We start from the raw sequence: 18629 nt of genomic DNA, 5'->3' as shown, positions 1-18629 counted from the left end.
TAGCGATTGTAGTGTGGCGATTTCATGATGGTGGTGATGGTGGTCGTCAAGATTGTGGTGTCAATGGTGCGTGTAGGTGAGTTTGAACTGAGGTCTGATGATGTGGGGATTATTATGAAAGTGTTGCGTGCGATGGCTGTATAAATGTGGTCGCATTGAGGTTAGAGCACGACGAAGGTCTGAGGTCAGTTTGAGAATAGCGTGTGGCTTGAGTGGGGTTATGGCATCATATGCTAATGAGGTGCTCCTGTTGCTTGAGACTGTGGCATGTGTGTTTGCGTGATGGAGAGATCGTGTGTGAAGGAAAGTAAAATATATAAGAGACTAAAGGATGGGGATAAGACCTACCTGCAAGCTCTCGCAACGCATTTTGTCACATAAGCGCACTTGAGATGAGGGAAGAGCTATATAAAACGGACACGAATGAAATAACTGTCTTGGTACTCCAATTGACCCTCTGGACTAAGCGAGTGACGTCACAGCGGAAGGCAAGGCTCCGCCATATTGAGTGGTAAAAAAAAACCATGGCTACCACGCACGCACGTGTCACGCGAACTTCTGGGCTATTTCCATGGATTAGATGTTATTTCTAAGAGGTACTGCAAAAAACTGAAGCTGTGTGGTCTAAGTGAAGATCCTTATATTATTTCAAAGGATAAATGGACAACAGAAAGGAAATTTTGGCCTCAAATCGTTTTCCCTGACATCTGTGTTTACCTCGTTGAAACGCCGAGTCCTGACACTCACGCCAGCCTGAAAGCCTTCAAGAGGACGGACGCTTACTCGTATTATGTCGCCGGGTTTGTTAGTGACATAATCTCGACGAAAGCTGACAAGAACAGTATTATCGTGAGGTAAAGGTAAGCCTGTTTTCTTTCATTTCACTATTATTGTATTACCGTTGTTGCTTGTTTTGTTCAGCAACCAGCGTCACATTTTTTAACCTGACTGCTGCCACAAGTTAATTTCAAGTGAAGCTCTTGTCTACGTTTGTAGAAAATCTTCGTTCGTCAGTTTTCTTACAGATACATTATATTTTTTCCATGACAAACATCCGGTGTAATGCCACGCTGCTGTGGATATTTCCACGTACTAGTAGTTGATGTATTATACATATCGATGTGACTTTCTGTAGTGAAACAACTCAGAACTGTGCGCGTTAGACAGCTGTTAGAAAGGCGATGTCGCCTATCTCATTTCTGTCAACAAAACAAGGGATATCATGCATTTTAATGATACAAATCAGACAATATTTTGTAACCACCAGCTATTTAATGACAACTACTGAAATAACGTATCAGAAATTAGTTATATACCGGAGACAAAGTGAAGGCCGCACAACCAGTCATGTTCACCAGGTCGCCATTTTTGTCTTCTCAGAACCGATATCCAAAGATTTCGTCGGTGTACTTCGGCGGGAAAGCGGTAAAACTGCACTCCAGAGCCTTTGGTATATCGCTGAGTACATCCCGGGACACAACAACTCTTACCCATTTGCAGAAAAAAAATCCCTTGCTTGGAAATAACGGTGTAGTTGAAGTGGAGACTATCAGTTGTTATGGACGCGGTAATACTTTCTTGCCACTCAATATGGCGGAGCTGCCACAGTCACGTGACCGGTGACGTCATCTGAATAAGGCTTATATGTTGTCTGCCATTGCCTTGAGGAGTGACGGTTTCGCAGAACTGCATTATTATATACACACATATTGATATGTGATCCCACACATATCTCTTTCACACACGCACACACACGCACACGCACACACGCACACACACACGCACGCACGCACACACACACACACACACACACACACGCACGCACACACACACACACACGCACGCACACACACACACCCACACACACACACACACACACACACACACACACACACACACACACACACACACACACACACACTTTGAGACCTGGTCGGTCTCCATTCAATCTCCAAAAACCCACCCACATGTAGAGATAGCAGTCAACATCAGGAACTTGCATTCACACACATTTTAAAATAAATAAATAAATATATATATATATATACACACACACATATACAGTATATGAAACACAAAGACACACTCACATCTCTCACCTGTGAATGAAGGGAATAACCAATTAGCTCTCACCTAATCAAATAACTCAGGTGGCTAAGATTATACAGATAAATTTACTCCTCCCATACTTCCCATGCATTGGGATTCTCATGTATGTACGATTTGTGAACGTCTTTACAGCTGTGAAAAACCTCTGGGAAGGTTTTGGAACAGGAAAGGGCTGACACTGTGTTTGCCTTTCATAGTTGCTTTATTGAGCCTTCTTCAGCTAGAAGAGCATTGGAGAAGTCGACACATGCACGCACGAACACACACACACACACACACACACACACACACACACACACACACACACACACACACACACACACACATACACGGATACTTTGAGATCTGGAAATGCTCCATTCGACATTTTGAAACCCGAATGTGGAATTAGCAATCAACGACACACCTACACATACCTCAATCCTTTGGTTCAGTATAATACTCATTATTTATTTGAAATTACTGTACTCACTATAATCAATCATGATAGTTTAATGACATGTGGTTGTGCATCCTACTACTCCAAAGACCACCTGCCCATTGACGTGTATGCCCACACCACAATCGAAACAAAATCCAAGACAAAAAGGCCAACTTCTCACCTACCATGTGGTTAGATATGGCTGATATTCGTTTATGACCATCAAATCCACTTTTTTGCCAAGGCACAACATATTATAATACAGGCTATACAGCTGGAAAAGGGGGTTTGAACATTGCAACTCACATAACATCACCAAACAAATTTATTTTGAAATGAGCTTGGCATGGACGAAAAAAAAATCTCCTTTATTGATAGATATAGGATGGCACATGTACAGGTGCAAATCTCTAAACGACTTTGATAATATTTAGAAACAGAACCTAAAATCCAAATGGATTACATGTCTCTCAGAGGGTTAAACTGGAGCTTGCATTTCACTTGAGAAGCATCTCAGGCCTTTACGTCTTTATAATCTGCCCACAGTACTACGATAACAGTGCCCAGCAGGACAATGGTGCCAGTGTAGATGTAAAAGAAGAAATTATCCATCTTCGCAGCTTTTCTCTGTCGAATCTCATCCTCATCCAAACCTGTGAAAACATCCTGAACGTTTTTACCCATTTAGAACAATCAAATGATCCAGAAAATGCAATTTGTGTGCACATGTGTGCAGGGAAGGCCGTAAAATGGTGCGCAATGGTAGTGTGTGAATCATTTTTGTATCAGGCATCGATAACTTCATGCAGCAGAGGAAGCTCGAATAGACCATTAAGTGTGTAATTGAGCAGGATCATATTTTATGTACATACTTGAAAAAAAACAAACAAAAAAAACTATCTAAAAACACACACACACACGCTCCTCATCTTGCATTTATGAGAGGTGACGTCCAAGGGCACCAAGCTTCCGCCATGCCTCGGCCATGATACTCCTCCACTTCCTTCTGGCCTCAGACAAATCTCACCACTCTCCAACCACTCTCACCTGATTGATATCCCTCCTCACACAATCCTCCCATCTCAATGGTGGTCGACCTCTTTTCCTCCTGCATTGTTCCCTCAACCCATCTGCTCTCTTCACCATTCTCTCTTCCCCCTTCCGCACCAAGTGCACGCCCCACCTCAGCCAGCATTTCTCTAATCTCCCTGTCAAGCTCATCTGCACACCAATCTTCTCCCTCAGTTCATGCACACTCCTTCTAGAAACCCTCTTCACTAATGCAATCCTCCTGACCCAGTTGTTCTCACAAACATGTAGCCCCTGTTGTCTCTAAAACAGTGCCACCATTTCTGGACCGTAAAGGTAGGCTGGCGTTACACACGACATCAGAACCTTACCTTTCAATCTCCTCAACATCTTTCTGTCTGCCATTAATCCTTCCACCCTCCTCCATGCTATTTGGACCCACCTGAATCCTCATACGCACCTCTGCCTCCGACTTACCATCCCTGGGAACCATTCCTCCCAGATACTTAAACCTATTTCCCTGTCTGATGTCCTTCCCCTCTAACCTGATATTCATTTATTTTTTCTGTTGCCCGACCCACATCACCTGTTTTCTCCATACTCATCCTCAGCCCTTTTTTCTCAAATGCCTACTTCCACTCCCCCATTACTTCCTGCCTCTCCCACCTACTCTGGACCACAACCACGAGATCGTCCATGTACAACATCCACTCCTCAGAATACCCCTCATGTTTACTTACCAGCTGCTTACCAACTCCACCACCATGATAAATATGAGTGGGCTGAGAGTGCTTCCCCGTCTCAAACCAATGTTCGTTCTGAACTCCTCAGACATCGTAGGACCAACCAAAACTCTCCTCTTCACTCCCTTGTACATCACTTCCACCAACCTAACTTCTGTTTCCGGTACTCGCATCCATCTCAGTGTTGCCATATCTCTTGGGACAGTGTCATAAGCCTTCTCCAGGTCCAAAAATCCCAACACCATTTCACCTTGCACATCCACCCTCTCTCCACTAGCTGTCTCATTGTGAACATAGCTACCATTCCTCGCTACCAGCTCCACCAGCTCTCGGCCCTCTCTGTTCCTCATTCCCCAATCAAATTTACAAACCCATTCCTCTTCACCTGCTCCGTTACTCCCACATGGCATTAAAGTCCCCCACAATTCACAGCACCACGTCCAGCTCAACCAATCCCATCATCATCTCCAGTGCGTCCCTGAATTCCTGCTTCTCCGCCCAAGTCATTCCCGTTTGTGGCACATGTATCAACAAAGCACAAACCATTTTCCTCTGTATCACCACCTATGCCATAACTATCCATGCTTCTCATCTTTCCACTCTGGCCACCTGCTTGCTGATCTCTTCCGATACGACTATTCCCACAATATTAATCCTTTCATCCCTACCCATGTGCAACAGCTTGTATCCTCCAACCAAACTCCTCACCCTGTCTCCTTTTCATTTGGCCTCCTGCACACACAACACTTCCAGCCTCCTTCTCTGCATAATCTCCACCACCTTGACCCCTCTACGCCCCACATCTCCCCATTGATCCCACATTAAAACTTCCAAGCTGGCGTCACTTCTGAATCGCTGTCTGCCTGACAGAGTGAGTACCATCTTGAATAATTTGGAATGCTCTGGTCAATCAGCAGCAGCAGCAGCACACACACACACACACACACACACACACACACACACACACACACACACACACACACACACACACACACACACACACACACACACACACACACACACACCTCAACAACAGAAAATGCAAAGCTCTACTCTAACAATTTTGAATCAAACAGAAAAGAGCAGAGAGCTTCAGGCTCAAACATAAAAGAGCCTGAAGTGAGATGACACGTCAGGGTGTCATGACATTTTTTTTTAGGCACCGTTCCATTTGTGGTCCACAAACTTATGCCGATCTTCAAGCTCTGGCACGAGGGGCCCATTTTATATCTGATTTAGATCTTGCCAGCATATTTCACCACAATGCCCAGGGAAAAGAAAACTGGGGCAGGGGTGGGAGGGAGAAAAATGGTGCTCCCCCAGAAGTGTGTCAGTAGATAAAAGTTGGCATATGCAGTCACGTGTATATATATATATATATATATATATATATATATATATATATATATATATATATATATATATATATATATATATATATATATATATATATATATATATATATGAGGCCCGGCGAGGAGGAGTGATGAAAGCGACATTTTTTAATGATATGATGATGATAGTCTCAGATGATAGGGTAAGGGTTAAAATAGTGCTATATGGCATTAACTCCAAAATGGTCGATGTGGCCCATACATCACTCCTCCTCGCGGCGCCTCATATACATACGTACATGAGCATCGACACTCCTGGGGTGTGTTCAGTTCCCTCCTTTCTTGTAGAGCATTCGCCAAGTGGCCTAAACACTCCAGCAAGCACTCCACTCAAAACCTTTGCTCAGGAATGGCTGGCTTGGCAAGTGCTATCTGCTGCTTGGTAACTCAACACACCCCTGCTCTCTGGATGGGAGTGCCCATCTCAGCCCTCCTTCAGTGGGCAATTTAAAGGAGTGATATTTCCACAAAGTGATGCTTTCTTCTGGGACACCTTAAAAGTATTTTGGGATAAACTATAATCATATTTTGCCTTGCTGGACCACATTGTAAAGTTTTTGAGATGTAAAATGCCACGTCATCAATTTTGAAGTATTCATCACATTCAGTGCCTATAAAAGACTATACCCCCTTTCAAATTTTTCACCTTTTGTTGCCCCAGAGCCTGGAATTAAATTGCAATAAATCAGAGTTTTTTCCACCATTATTTACACATTGTAACCCACAACTTACAAGGGAAAAACAAATTGGACAAATTCTAGAAAATTCAATAAAAATACAAAACTCGAATATCTTCATTAGATAAGTGTCCACATCCCTGAGTTAATACTTGGTGGAAGCACCTTTGACAGCAATTACAGCTCTGAGGCTGTTGCGATAGGTCTCTACCAACTTTGTACATCTTGATTGAGCAATATTTGCTCATTCTTCTGTCCAAAACTGTTCAAGCTCAGTCAAGTTGCGTGGGGAGCATCGATGGACAGCAATCTTCAAGTCATGCCTCAGATTTTCAATTGGATTTTAGGACGGGGCTCTGACCTGGCCACTCAAGGACATTTATCTTTTTGTTCCTTAGCCACTCCAGTGTAGCTTTGGCTGGGTGCTTTGGGTCATTGTCATGGTAAAAGGTGACCTTCCATCCCAATTTCAGCTTTCTTGCAGAGGGCAGCAGGTTTTCCTCCAGGATTTTTCTCCATTTTGCTCCTTCCATTTTCCCTTCCATCCTGGCCAGTGCCCTAGTCCCTGCTCATGAGAAACATCCTCATAACATGATGCTGCTACCACCATGCTTCACAGTAGAGATTGGGTTCTTTGGGTGATGTTATGTGTTTGGCCATAAAGGCCCGTAACTCTTTCAAAGTTGCCATTGGCCTCTTAGTGGCCTCTCTGATCAGGGTCCTCCTTGCTTGGTCATCCAGTTTGGAGGGGTGACCTGACCTAGCCAGGGTCTTGGTGGTACCATGTGCCTTCCACTTCTTAATGATTGCCTTGACTGTGCTACAAAGGATATTCAAGGCCTTTGAAATCTTTTCATAACCATCACCTGATCTGTGCCTTGCTACAACTCTATCCCAGAGAGTTTTTGAAAGTTCCTTGGTTCTGATGGTTGAGTCTTTGCTGTGAAATGCACTTCCTCGCAAAGGAAACCGACAGGAACAGCTGATTTTTTTTCTGAAATAATCAGAAACACTATAATTTAACACAGGTGGGAGCCAGTTAAATTGGTGTGTGATTTTGAAGGTGATTGGTCACACCTGAGCTAATCTACAATTACTATGATAAGGGGAATGGACACTTATCCAACCAAGATATTCTCGTTTTGTATTTCCAATTAATTTTCTGAAATTTGTCGAATTTGTTTTTCACTTGGAAGTTGTGGGTTACGATGTGTAAATGAAGGTGGAAAATGTCTGATTTAATGCAATTTAATTTCAGGCTTAAGGCAGCAAAGGGTGAAAATTTTGAAAGGGGGTGTAGACTTTGTATATGCACTGTATACACAAGCAGATAACCCAGTTCCACCAGGCTATTGAAAGGAAATTTGTTCCCAAGACTGTAGGATATTTAGGGAGTTTGCTCGGAGTGTCCTTTGACAGCATAATAGCAGGGACCTATGGAAATTCCGCAGAATGTAAAATGTGACTTCAAGTCCTCAACCTCACCCCCCACCATAAGTTCCATTCCATTCCATTGGGACCATACTCTGTGCAGAGCATTGGTGCTGCCTAAGCAGTCTCCTTGGCTATTTGGCACAATCCTGGACGAGTCGCCACTCCGACATAGGATCCCAGCAAGCTGGCACTCATTTTGCCGACCTCAGAAGGATGACAGGAAGAGTCAACCCCACCTGGTATTAATTCAACCGCTGAGTGGGATTTGAACTTAGGATCCTGGGATCCAAAGCTCACCACCCTAACTACACCCACACCAGGCATAGCCATAAGTCCTCAACCCAAAGTGCTCAAAACTCTCCCCATCCCAAGTCTACAAGCCCCTTGTCCCCTTTCTGCCCCCCAACCCAACTCTCTGTTCGCTCCTCCCCCTTTCTTTTTCAAGTCCTCAACTGCACCCCCAAAACCCCAAATCCACAAGCCCCCTCCCAACTACAAGTTCTCAACCCCCCCCCCTTCCTGAGTTCTAAACCCCAGGCCCACAATTCCCCCTTTGTTCTTAAAGTCCTCGACCCAAAGTCGGCATAATAGTCACAAACTGTTAAGACTGCTAAGATTTATTGGTGAAGTAAATGGATGAAAAGAGAATTATACGTGAGACAGAAATGATTGAAGTTTGTGGTTAATTTAATTATTTTATTATTTTAATTCCGGTATGTGTGTGAACCAGCGACTGAGCCTATACACTGCCTGTGTGCGGAACCTTGCCATAAAAATGTACATAACTCGAAATTTTGTGAATACCAATATTTGTAGACATCCGCATGCACTGTCCAGACACAAGAGTTCTTAATTGAGATCATTCAGCATTATACATGCTGTGGTTATGACATTTACCCCGTTCAGACACAACTTGCATATGCGGGTACAGGGTGGTTCAGAAATCCCATCTCAGAATGGTAATGCCAGAATATATACTGTACGTTTGATTAACACCGGGTTTACTGTCTCGTTTTCGGCTGTGATGACACAGGAGGTCAACAAGACATTGGATTTTATAAATGGCAGAACCAGAACATGCAAACAGTGCAATGCGAGAGGCCCAGTTTGAAATTTTACCTCAATTACACATTATTGATGATTTTTACACATTATTGATCAATTATATTGATGTGTTATCATTTGTTCCTGAAAGTAGCAAAAAATGAATGATTAAACCAATTATTTTTATTAATAGAAAATATTCTTAATGTTACCCTATGGGGCAGGACATTTGAACCACCTGTTACCCTGTATATATATTGTTGTGGTTACCAGATTCGCAAACCACCATTCAGGTCCCTTAGGTGAGGTATCTCGGGAAGTGCATGTGTAGTTAGGCCCAAACCCGTTGTCTAGTGGGAATACATGTCATTTATACGTGCTGCGACTCTTCAGGATAGCCGTTTTTCTTTTACTATCTTTATTTTGGACCAACCGCCATGATCACAACCACAACATCAACCACCAACCACAACGCCGCTTCACCACAACCGCCATGACCTTTACCGACACAACTCGCCACCATCGCATCACCGTCATCTCGCGCCACTCATGGGCACCGATGCTGGACTCGTGTAGGGCGCACGTTGAACAGCGTGTACAAAATCACGGATTTTCTGCTTCAAAAACGGATCCAAAACGACACACGCCCACTTTTTGCCGTCCAATCGGTGAGCGAGGGGCGAATTGGCCCCGCCCCCAGGGCGATCGATATATGCAAATTTGTGGATCAAAAAGCCTTCACGCCCACTTTTTCTCGGGCCAATGGGGAGCGAGTTGAAAGGTCAAAGGGAGGGGGTCAAAGGCGAAGTTACGGGGGGGATAAAAGGACGGTGTTCGTCAGTCAAAGGAGTAGTAAAAGTCGGAACAAGGAAGGAAGGAGTCGGAACGAGTCGTAAAAGTCGGAACGAGGCGAAGGAGTCGGAACAGAGAGTCAAGACTTCGCGGGCGGTGGAGCTGCTGGTCGTGTGCGTTGAAGTCGGAACGGAGGGGACGGAGCTGTGGAGAGGCGGCGAGGGCGGACGAGGGGGTGCTCGCGTCGTGCAAGGAGCTGTGCACCCCTGGGAGGCCGGCAGCGCGACCTGGCCGAGGTGGAGACGCTCGTCGCACATAATAAAGATCCTCTATACCCCGAGCATCAGCAACCCCCCCTCCTGTTTCCCCCCGCGCTGAGATAGTGCGACCAAGGGGCCCCCGTTCCCACCCCCCTGCCAGGCACTGTCCACGAGGCCCGCGGGTTGCGGGGCCATCGCCGCTCCGCGTCTCATCACCAGACGGGTAGGCCCGACCTGGTCTCGGCCCCAGGCCTACCTCATTCTTGAGGGTATTTCTTTTCCTTGGTTTTGGGTATGTGTTGTCGGCGCCGTCTGTGAAGTAGAATTGTATAAGTGTTGCCGTGTGCTCGGTAGTCGGTATTAGCTCTGCACTGTGTTTTCACTTTTATGTTTGCTTTTTGTGTAAATGGAATTGTGTTTTCTTTTTTGTGTGCATTTGGTGGAATTGTATTTGTGTGCTTCCCGTGTGCCGAGAATAAACGTGCTTTATTGTTGAACTGTTCTCCCGCTTCGCTTCGTCTTTTCCTCCATTGAATCCCCATCTTGCTTCACGTAAAGGGTTGGTAGTGGGCTGAATACGCCCGATAATTAATCGAACCGTCGAGGTCGACGATAACACCGCTCGGTTATTCTGATAGTACGGAACGGGTCGCTTAAGTGGCCCGTGTCCGAAGTCGACCTGCGGCGAGGTGCGATCGCCCGGTCTACCCTCCGCGTGGGTACTTTAGGTAGTTCGAATTTCTGGCGAGCAACCCTATCCCACGCGGGGGCTGATTGGCTCGATCGCGGTGAGACCGAAAGGTCCACCCGTGACTGGTTCCCGGCGTTAGTCCGAGAGGGTCACGACTGGATTGTCCGTCCGGTGGGCGACGCGCCGCGATTCGAGTTACGTGGCCGTCGCACGCCGGCGGGCGCGAAGACCGCAACACTGGTGTCAGGTCGTGCGATACAAATTCATCGCCCTCCTCGCGGCACTGGTATCGGAGAACAGGAAAACGGGCTGTCCTGTCTCCGGCTAAATTCACGGGAATCTGTCCAGGGGTGAGAGAAGCGACCCCGATTCCCTCCAAATTACGAGCGAGCAAATTAACCCTTCACGAGAAGCAAGATGGCGTCTCAAGGCGAGCGGGAGCCGGGGGTATTAGAAATGTATATGTGTAATAATGTAGAGTCCATGGTCCAGGATGGAATCCCCGAGCAGGAAATGTTGATTGTGCAGGAACACGGACTCGCCCAACTAAACCCAGAGCCCGAAATGGGTGCGGCAGCGGCCGCAGTGTATGACACCTCCCCCCCCTCTCCACCAAAACCCTTGCTGAAACGGCTCAGCTGAGTGCACCCGACGTGGCCCAGCTTGTGCCATGCTGGCGGCAATGACAAATGAAATAAAAAACGAAATGAAAGACATGAACAAGCAAATGAATGAAGTGAAAACGACGATGGATGCGAATACACAACAAATAAACGAAAAGATGGATACAAAAATGAACGGAATGGAAACAAACATGAAAGAGCTGCGGGGTGAGACGCAGAACATGGGCCAATGCCTGCAGGCGGGCATGCAGGCAGTGAGCAGGGCAGTTAAAATGGCGACTTCACGTGTGGGAGCAAACGAGCTGGGTGGGGTGCAACGGCTGACAGGCCCGCGGTGGAGGCGGGTGAAAAAATAATTCGTGGAACGTGTTGGGCGAGGGTCGTGACGATGACCGAAAGGGAAAAATTAAATGGGGAGACCAAAACGTGTGAGACGAGACACGAGGTGACGACAACAGAAATAATAGTTGAGACAAGGGAGGTAAAGGGTGAAGAGTTGGCAGAGACACGGGAGATGGGAACGATAGAGGAAAGACTACACGATGAAGACGGGGTAAGTGACGCGCACGCACACACGGAGGTAGTGGAGGACAATGGGGTTGAGCTCGCGGAGCGTGTAGGGACCCGGTGCGAGCAGCGGGATGGGCTCCTCCAGGAACGAGGGGAGGGGAGTATGCCCCTTGAGGCGAGTCACGACCAGGTGAGTTCGGTCGTGCTTTGCGAGGTTGAGGGGACGAGTGCTGTGGACGGGTGCACGGAGAGCTTGGGGGGTATAGAGGCCCCGGAGACCCTTGTGGGGACACAAATCCCCAGTGTGGTTGTCCCTGTGTGTGTGGTGCAAGGTGTGAGTGCGGCACCGTGTGTGGAAGCGACCCCGTGTGTGAGTGGTGTGGTGGCGATGGTGCCAGAGTGCGTGCTTCCCAGCACGCCGTGTGTGGATGAGGCACCGTGTGTGAGAGAGGCCGCGTGTGTGGATGAAACGGCCAGTATGAGTGAGGAACCGCGGGTTAGTGCCCCCGCGTGTGTGAGTGAGGCACGGAGTGCGAGTGAGGCACCGCGGGTGAGTGCCCCCGCACGCGTGAGTGAACGGCCGTGTGCAAGGTCGCTGTGTGCCAGGGAGACCGTGTGTGTGAGAGAGCGGTATGAGAGGGAGATGTCGGTTGGCATGCGGGAGCACGCAGCCGCGTCTCCCGGTGTGAGTTTAATGGTGTGGACTGTGTGCGTCGTAACACGCAGGTGTGCGTGGGTCGAATGGCGACGACGAAGGCGACAGAAGAAAGAAAGCCGAGTAGCGGCTGTGGTTGTTTCGAGGGCCGTGCCGGGTTCACCCAGCAGTGAGCACGCGGTTCGTGCTGTGCAACGCACGAGACCACCACGTGCTCGCTTGCGAGAGTGAAGTCCCGGTCCGGAAACGCACGCGGTGGATTTGCCGATCCCGCGGACGGACAAAGTTTAGGCAGGTAAATGGATTTGGACCGGACGGGTTCTCCACGCGATCGTGTGTTCAGCTCCAACGGGCAAAGCACATGTGTTCGCGTGGGAAACCCTCGAGACATGGGGCTTGTGTTTTTATGCGCACGGTGACGTCATGGCTGCACGTGTGGTTGGAATCCGGCAGGAGGGGTATCTCTGCCGGATGGTAGCGTCCAAGGAGGGACGAGGAACACGTGCAGCTGCATGACGTCACGGGCAGGTGCAAAGTGTGCGAGCTCTGAGTTGCCGCGCAGGTGCTGCGCATGAAAAAAAGCAAGCCTCACTTTCGGGTGTACAGGATTCCTGGGCAAAGGGGTGAAAGACCCCTTAACTGGGCACAGGATGAAAACTAGTTAGGGGGAAGGGTTAGCTTAGTTAGACCGACTTCATGGGGCAGGGGTAAGTCCTCATGGGGTCCGTGGAATGGATTAGTTAGAGGGATTGTAGCCAGATTTAGGTTGGGAAATAAAATGATGATTTGGAGACAGTGACAGACTATGAATGTGTAGAGGGGACGTAGTTTAGCTACGTAGTGTTAAAAGGAACGTGCTACTAGTTTAAGGGACGACGGGAGCACGAGTTAGTTAGGGGTGCAGTTAGAAGGATGGCAGAGTTCAGCGGTGTGTGTGTTGGAGAGTTGGTGAGTGAAGTGGAAGCATGTGCTTGGTGAGTGAGTGAGGCCAGCGGGTCTGTGTGTGTAGAGTGAATGGGGAATGCATGGTGCGATGAGTGATTGGGGGGAGGAGTGACTCCCACCCAAGGGACCCCGGGGTCAGTGTAGAGTGAGTTAGCTGGGTTAGTCAAATTGAAAAATGGAGGTCGTTTTGTTGTTGGTGGGAAAGTAGGCTCGAGACCCATTTGGAGGGGTGCAGGAGCCCTGTTGACGGGCTTGGGAGCGTGGCTGCGAAGGTGAGTATCGCTGAGTGGGTACCCCGGGCACCAGGCTGGTCGGCCGCGGTAGGCCATGGGCCCATGGGGGGCCGGGATAGAGTAGTGGGCACGGGTGCGCCTGCTTGGCGCGGGGGCCCGGGGCGCCATTAGCCGCGTGGGCAGTGCAGTGGGCACGGGTGACCCTCGGAAAGGGGCCCGGGAGGCCGGCCTGCCACGTGTGCGTTTCAGGGGAGGTGCCATGGGGGCACTCCCTGGTGTTAGGAGCTGGTAGGCTCGGAGGCAGTGTAGTGCCCGGGGGTGCCATAGCGGGAGATTCGGCAGAGGGTCGTGCCTGCCAAAGGGAGCCACGTGTCCCAGCCAGGAGACCGTGTGAGGGCACGGAGCGAAAATTGGGGGGGCGAGGCCCGAAATTGTGAGGACACCAACACAGGCGACGGGAATCTGGGTTGTTAGAACCAATAGTTTAAGCGAGAGGCGCTTGTTGAAAGCCCCGGGGTAGTTTAACAGTTAAATGGTTAGGGTGGATTAGGAGATGTACCCCTCCGCACCATCCATCCCTCGCGCTGTCGTTGTGGGCCGCTGGACCCACTTTGGTTATAGATCGCCGAACTCTGGGGAGGCCATTCTGAGGCTTCGTTGGGCCTCGACACAGGACGTTAGCTCTCCTTGTTCCCTCCGGGAAGGGAACGTAGGGGTTGGGAGTAGGCTAGGTGACAGGATAGGTTAGCCGAACAAGGACGATAAAGGGGTTAGGGGACGATTTATAGTGGGGGAGTAAAAATAAAAACAACAAAAAATAAGTTGGGGCTAAATTGGGGTTTGACAAATTAAGGGAGTGGGTATGTACAGTGACAGGCAAAGGCGATAGGTTGGGAGGGAGACAGGTAGGTAGGTCCGAGCCCGCCCTCCAAGTGGCCAGCACCACCGCACTCCCTCCACCAACCTCCACTGAACGGCAAGAGCTGGCCAACTTCATCGGCAGCTGTTGTTTTGCTGCAAGGCCTGTGCCATCGGCTGGCCGTGTTTGCTTCAAGGCCTGTGCCGGCCAGTTCATCTGCTGGCTGTTTTTCTTCAAGGCCTGTGCCGGCCAGTTCATCTGCCGGCTGTGTTTGCCTGCAGCGGCCTTCTTCTGCGGGCTGCGTTTGCCTGCTGCCTTTGCCATGCCATGCCCACTGCCCCTGTTCACCAGCCCCCGTTCAATTTTTGCTTTGCCCCCCCCTGTTCATTTCCATGTGCGCCAGGATCCGCAAGGCAACAGTTTGCAAGCTGCGAGAACTGCCCTGTTGGCAGCTACAACACGGCCTGCAGTGGCGGCCCGTGCACCGTGTTTGTGTTCATGCATCCATTCGTTGTGCTCATTGCGTGTGCCACTTGAGCTGGCACGGAGACTGCGTTGTGCAGCCCATGCACCGTTGTGGTTCACTGCGTTCAGTTCAAAAGGGAAGGCCTTGGACTGCGTGTGAGCAGCCAGCCACGTTCCCTGTCACCTGCATTATTTGAGTCAGAGACTGCATGCGGGCAGCCTGGCTCCCTGTTAACTGCTTTCTTTTTGCAGAGTTCGATGATCCTGGGCCATGGTTTAGTGTAAAATTTGTAAGTTAAGGTTAAGATGTACTGTACATATGGAGTGCGCCCCGGCATGTATGTCTTAGCGCCGGCAATTTTATTTAAGTCGTCCGTGTGAGTGAGTTTGTTTAGGTAGTTACGCAGCCCTCAGGTTATTTATTTTGGGGACACGAATACCATGAATGTCGCACTCAGGGATCCGTAGGTAAAGTGTACTAGGGGAAAACTACACATGATGGCACACGAAAATTTGACGACTCGGGACGAGTCTGTAAAAAGGGAAGGGGTAGTGTTGTGGTTACCAGATTCGCAAACCACCATTCAGGTCCCTTAGGTGAGGTATCTCGGTAAGTGCATGTGTAGTTAGGCCCAAACCCGTTGTCTAGTGGGAATACATGTCATTTATACGTGCTGCGACTCTTCAGGATAGCCGTTTTTCTTTTACTATCTTTATTTTGGACCAACCGCCATGATCACAACCACAACATCAACCACCAACCACAACGCCGCTTCACCACAACCGCCATGACCTTTACCGACACAACTCGCCACCATCGCATCACCGTCATCTCGCGCCACTCATGGGCACCGATGCTGGACTCCTGGGTGTAGGGCGCACGTTGAACAGCGTGTACAAAATCACGGATTTTCTGCTTCAAAAACGGATCCAAAACGACACACGCCCACTTTTGCCGTCCAATCGGTGAGCGAGGGGCGACTGGCCTCGCCCCAGGGCGATCGATATATGCAAATTTGTGGGATCAAAAAGCCTTCACGCCCACTTTTTCTCGGGCCAATGGGGAGCCAGTTGAAAGGTCAAAGCAAAGGCGTCAAAGGCGAAGTTACGGGGGGGATAAAAGGACGGTGTTCGTCAGTCAAAGGAGTAGTAAAAGTCGAAACAAGGAAGGAAGGAGTCGGAACGAGTCGTAAAAGTCGGAACGAGGCGAAGGAGTCGGAACAGAGAGTCCAGACTTCGCGGGCGGTGGAGCTGCTGGTCGTGTGCGTTGGAAGTCGGAACGGAGGGACGGAGCTGTGGAGAGGCGGCGAGGGCGGACGAGGGGTGCTCGCGTCGTGCAAGGAGCTGTGCACCCCTGGGGGGCCGGCAGCGCGACCTGGCCGAGGTGGAGACGCTCGTCGCACATAATAAAGATCCTCTATACCCCGAGCATCAGCAACCCCCTCCTGTTTCCCCCCGCGCTGAGATAGTGCGACCAAGGGGGCCCCGTTCCCACCCCCTGCCAGGCACTGTCCACGAGGCCCGCGGGCTGCGGGGGCACCGCCGCTCTCCGCGTCTCATCCCCCGACGGGTAGTCCCGACCCGGCCTCGGCCCCAGGCCTCCCTCATTCTTGAGGGTTTTTCTTTTCCTTGGTTTTGGGTATGTGTTGTCGGCGCCGTCTGTGAAGTAGAATTGTATAAGTGTTGCCGTGTGCTCGGTAGTCGGTATTAGCTCTGCACTGTGTTTTCACTTTTATGTTTGCTTTTTGTGTAAAATGGAATTGTGTTTTCTTTTTTGTGTGCATTTGGTGGAATTGTATTTGTGTGCTTCCCGTGTGCCGAGAATAAACGTGCTTTATTGTTGAACTGTTCTCCCGCTCGCTTCGTCTTTTCCTCCATTGAATCCCCATCTTGCTTCACGTAAAGGGTTGGTAGTGGGCTGAATACGCCCGATAATTAATCGAACCGCCGAGGTCGACGATAACACCGCTCGGTTATTCTGATAGTACGGAACGGGTCGCCAAGTGGCCCGTGTCCGAAGTCGACCTGCGGCGAGGTGCGATCGCCCGTCTACCCTCCGCGTGGGTACTTAGGTAGTTCGAATTTGGCGAGCAACCCTATCCCACGCGGGGGCTGATTGGCTCGATCGCGGTGAGACCGAAAGGTCCACCCGTGACTGGTTCCCGGCGTTAGTCCGAGAGGGTCACGACTGGATTGTCCGTCCGGTGGGCGACGCGCCGCGATTCGAGTTACGTGGCCGTCGCACGCCGGCGGGCGCGAAGACCGCAACAATATATATATATATATATATATATATATATATATATATATATATATATATATATATACATATATACATATATACATATATACATATATACATACATATATACATATGTACACTCTCCACCATTAAAAACCAAATATGGAATTGGTGTTGATGCAATTTATTGAACGTGGAAGTAAAAATCTCAATAGCAATTATGTCCACCTCCAGGATCAATCACTGCAATGCACTGTCGTCGCATTGACCATATGAGCACTCAAATCTGAGCCTGGGAAATGGCATTCCATGCCCGAATCAGCTACTGTTCCAGCTCAGAGAGTTTGTGGCCATCTTAGCAGGGTTGGAATGAAACAATCACTGATATTCCAGAGAAGTTCAATTGGCTTTAAATTTGGTGAGATGGCAGGTCAGGGTGTCATGACATCAACATCGGTATTGACAAGAACGTTCCTTGTTTGAATGGTCCTTTGAGGAGGAGCATTATCATGCTTAGAGATGATCCCTGGAGCATGTTGTTTAAGGCAACACATGTTGTTGCGAGATCTCATTAATGTATTGATCTGCAGTCAGAGTGCCATGGATACCACTCAAGTTGGTGTGAAAGGTTTCTGCAATACCACCCCACGTCATGATGCTTCAACATTCAAAATGTGCGGCTTCTTGGACCCAGACTGGGGCATATTGCTCATTACATTTTCTGTAGACTCTCGCATGGCCATTGTGCCTTTAAAAGAGGAATCTGCACTGAATATAACACTGAATATAACACTTGCCCCTTGCCACAGTGTCCACCAGCCGTGCTGATTTCACCACCAAGAGCATGCTTGCATGTGTCAGGATACATGTCTTTGATGCTGAATAGGATGAGCAGGGAACCCTATATCATGGAGATGCCTCAAGTCTGTGTTGACAAATATATTGTGAGATCCAGGGAGTGTGTTTGAAGTACTCTGGGTAGTTTGAGTCCAATAGCATAGATGAGACATGCAAATGTAAGCAGGAGCTGTTGTCCTGGGATGCCCACTTCTTAGCATATATATTGTCGATCAAGTTGCTTGATAACATATTCTGAGATCATAAACAGCTCTCATCATCAAGTAAAAGAGCTTTTTAACATGGCTATTGGAAGACCCTGCTTGAAGTTGTCCAATGATTTAATTCCTCTCATTATCTGACAGAAATGGCATTAAATAAGTGTGTTTTTCGATGATCCACATGTTGGTGTCTCAAAAGTACTGTTTCAAATTTGCTCAGAATGCCTCGTGTCACCTCTAAAAATCCAAGGGTGCATGAGTTGCACATGCTGAACGATTGCTGCATGAGGCAATTACGATATGGAAACTTGCAATCAGGTGTTCCTCACATCCCCCACACCAAAAAAGCCACTTGGAATGGATTGCTGGAACAGTCCTTCAACAATTACATTATCAATTGTACATGTTCAGGTTTTTTTTACGGTGGAGAGTATTACACGCATGC

The 18629-nt window shown here is 48.6% G+C and overlaps 1 protein-coding gene across 1 annotated transcript in view; it reads right to left on the bottom strand.

The window, feature by feature from the left end:
- Positions 1 to 2879: 2879 nt before the first annotated feature.
- Positions 2880 to 18629, bottom strand: part of LOC147026879 (5-hydroxytryptamine receptor 3A-like) — a 29674-nt gene continuing 13924 nt past the window's right edge. Inside the window, exon 8 of the mRNA XM_085882759.1 lies at positions 2880 to 3183. Within this exon, the coding sequence (XP_085738885.1) occupies positions 3044 to 3183 (140 nt within the window). The 3' untranslated portion in view covers positions 2880 to 3043. The remainder of the gene's footprint in view (positions 3184 to 18629) is intronic.

This window comes from Eptatretus burgeri, chromosome 5 (assembly GCF_056783735.1).
Source record: "Eptatretus burgeri isolate ZD-2024b chromosome 5, Ebu_testis_v1, whole genome shotgun sequence".
NCBI lineage: Eukaryota > Metazoa > Chordata > Myxini > Myxiniformes > Myxinidae > Eptatretus > Eptatretus burgeri.
This window is presented reverse-complemented; position numbering and strand designations above follow the sequence as displayed.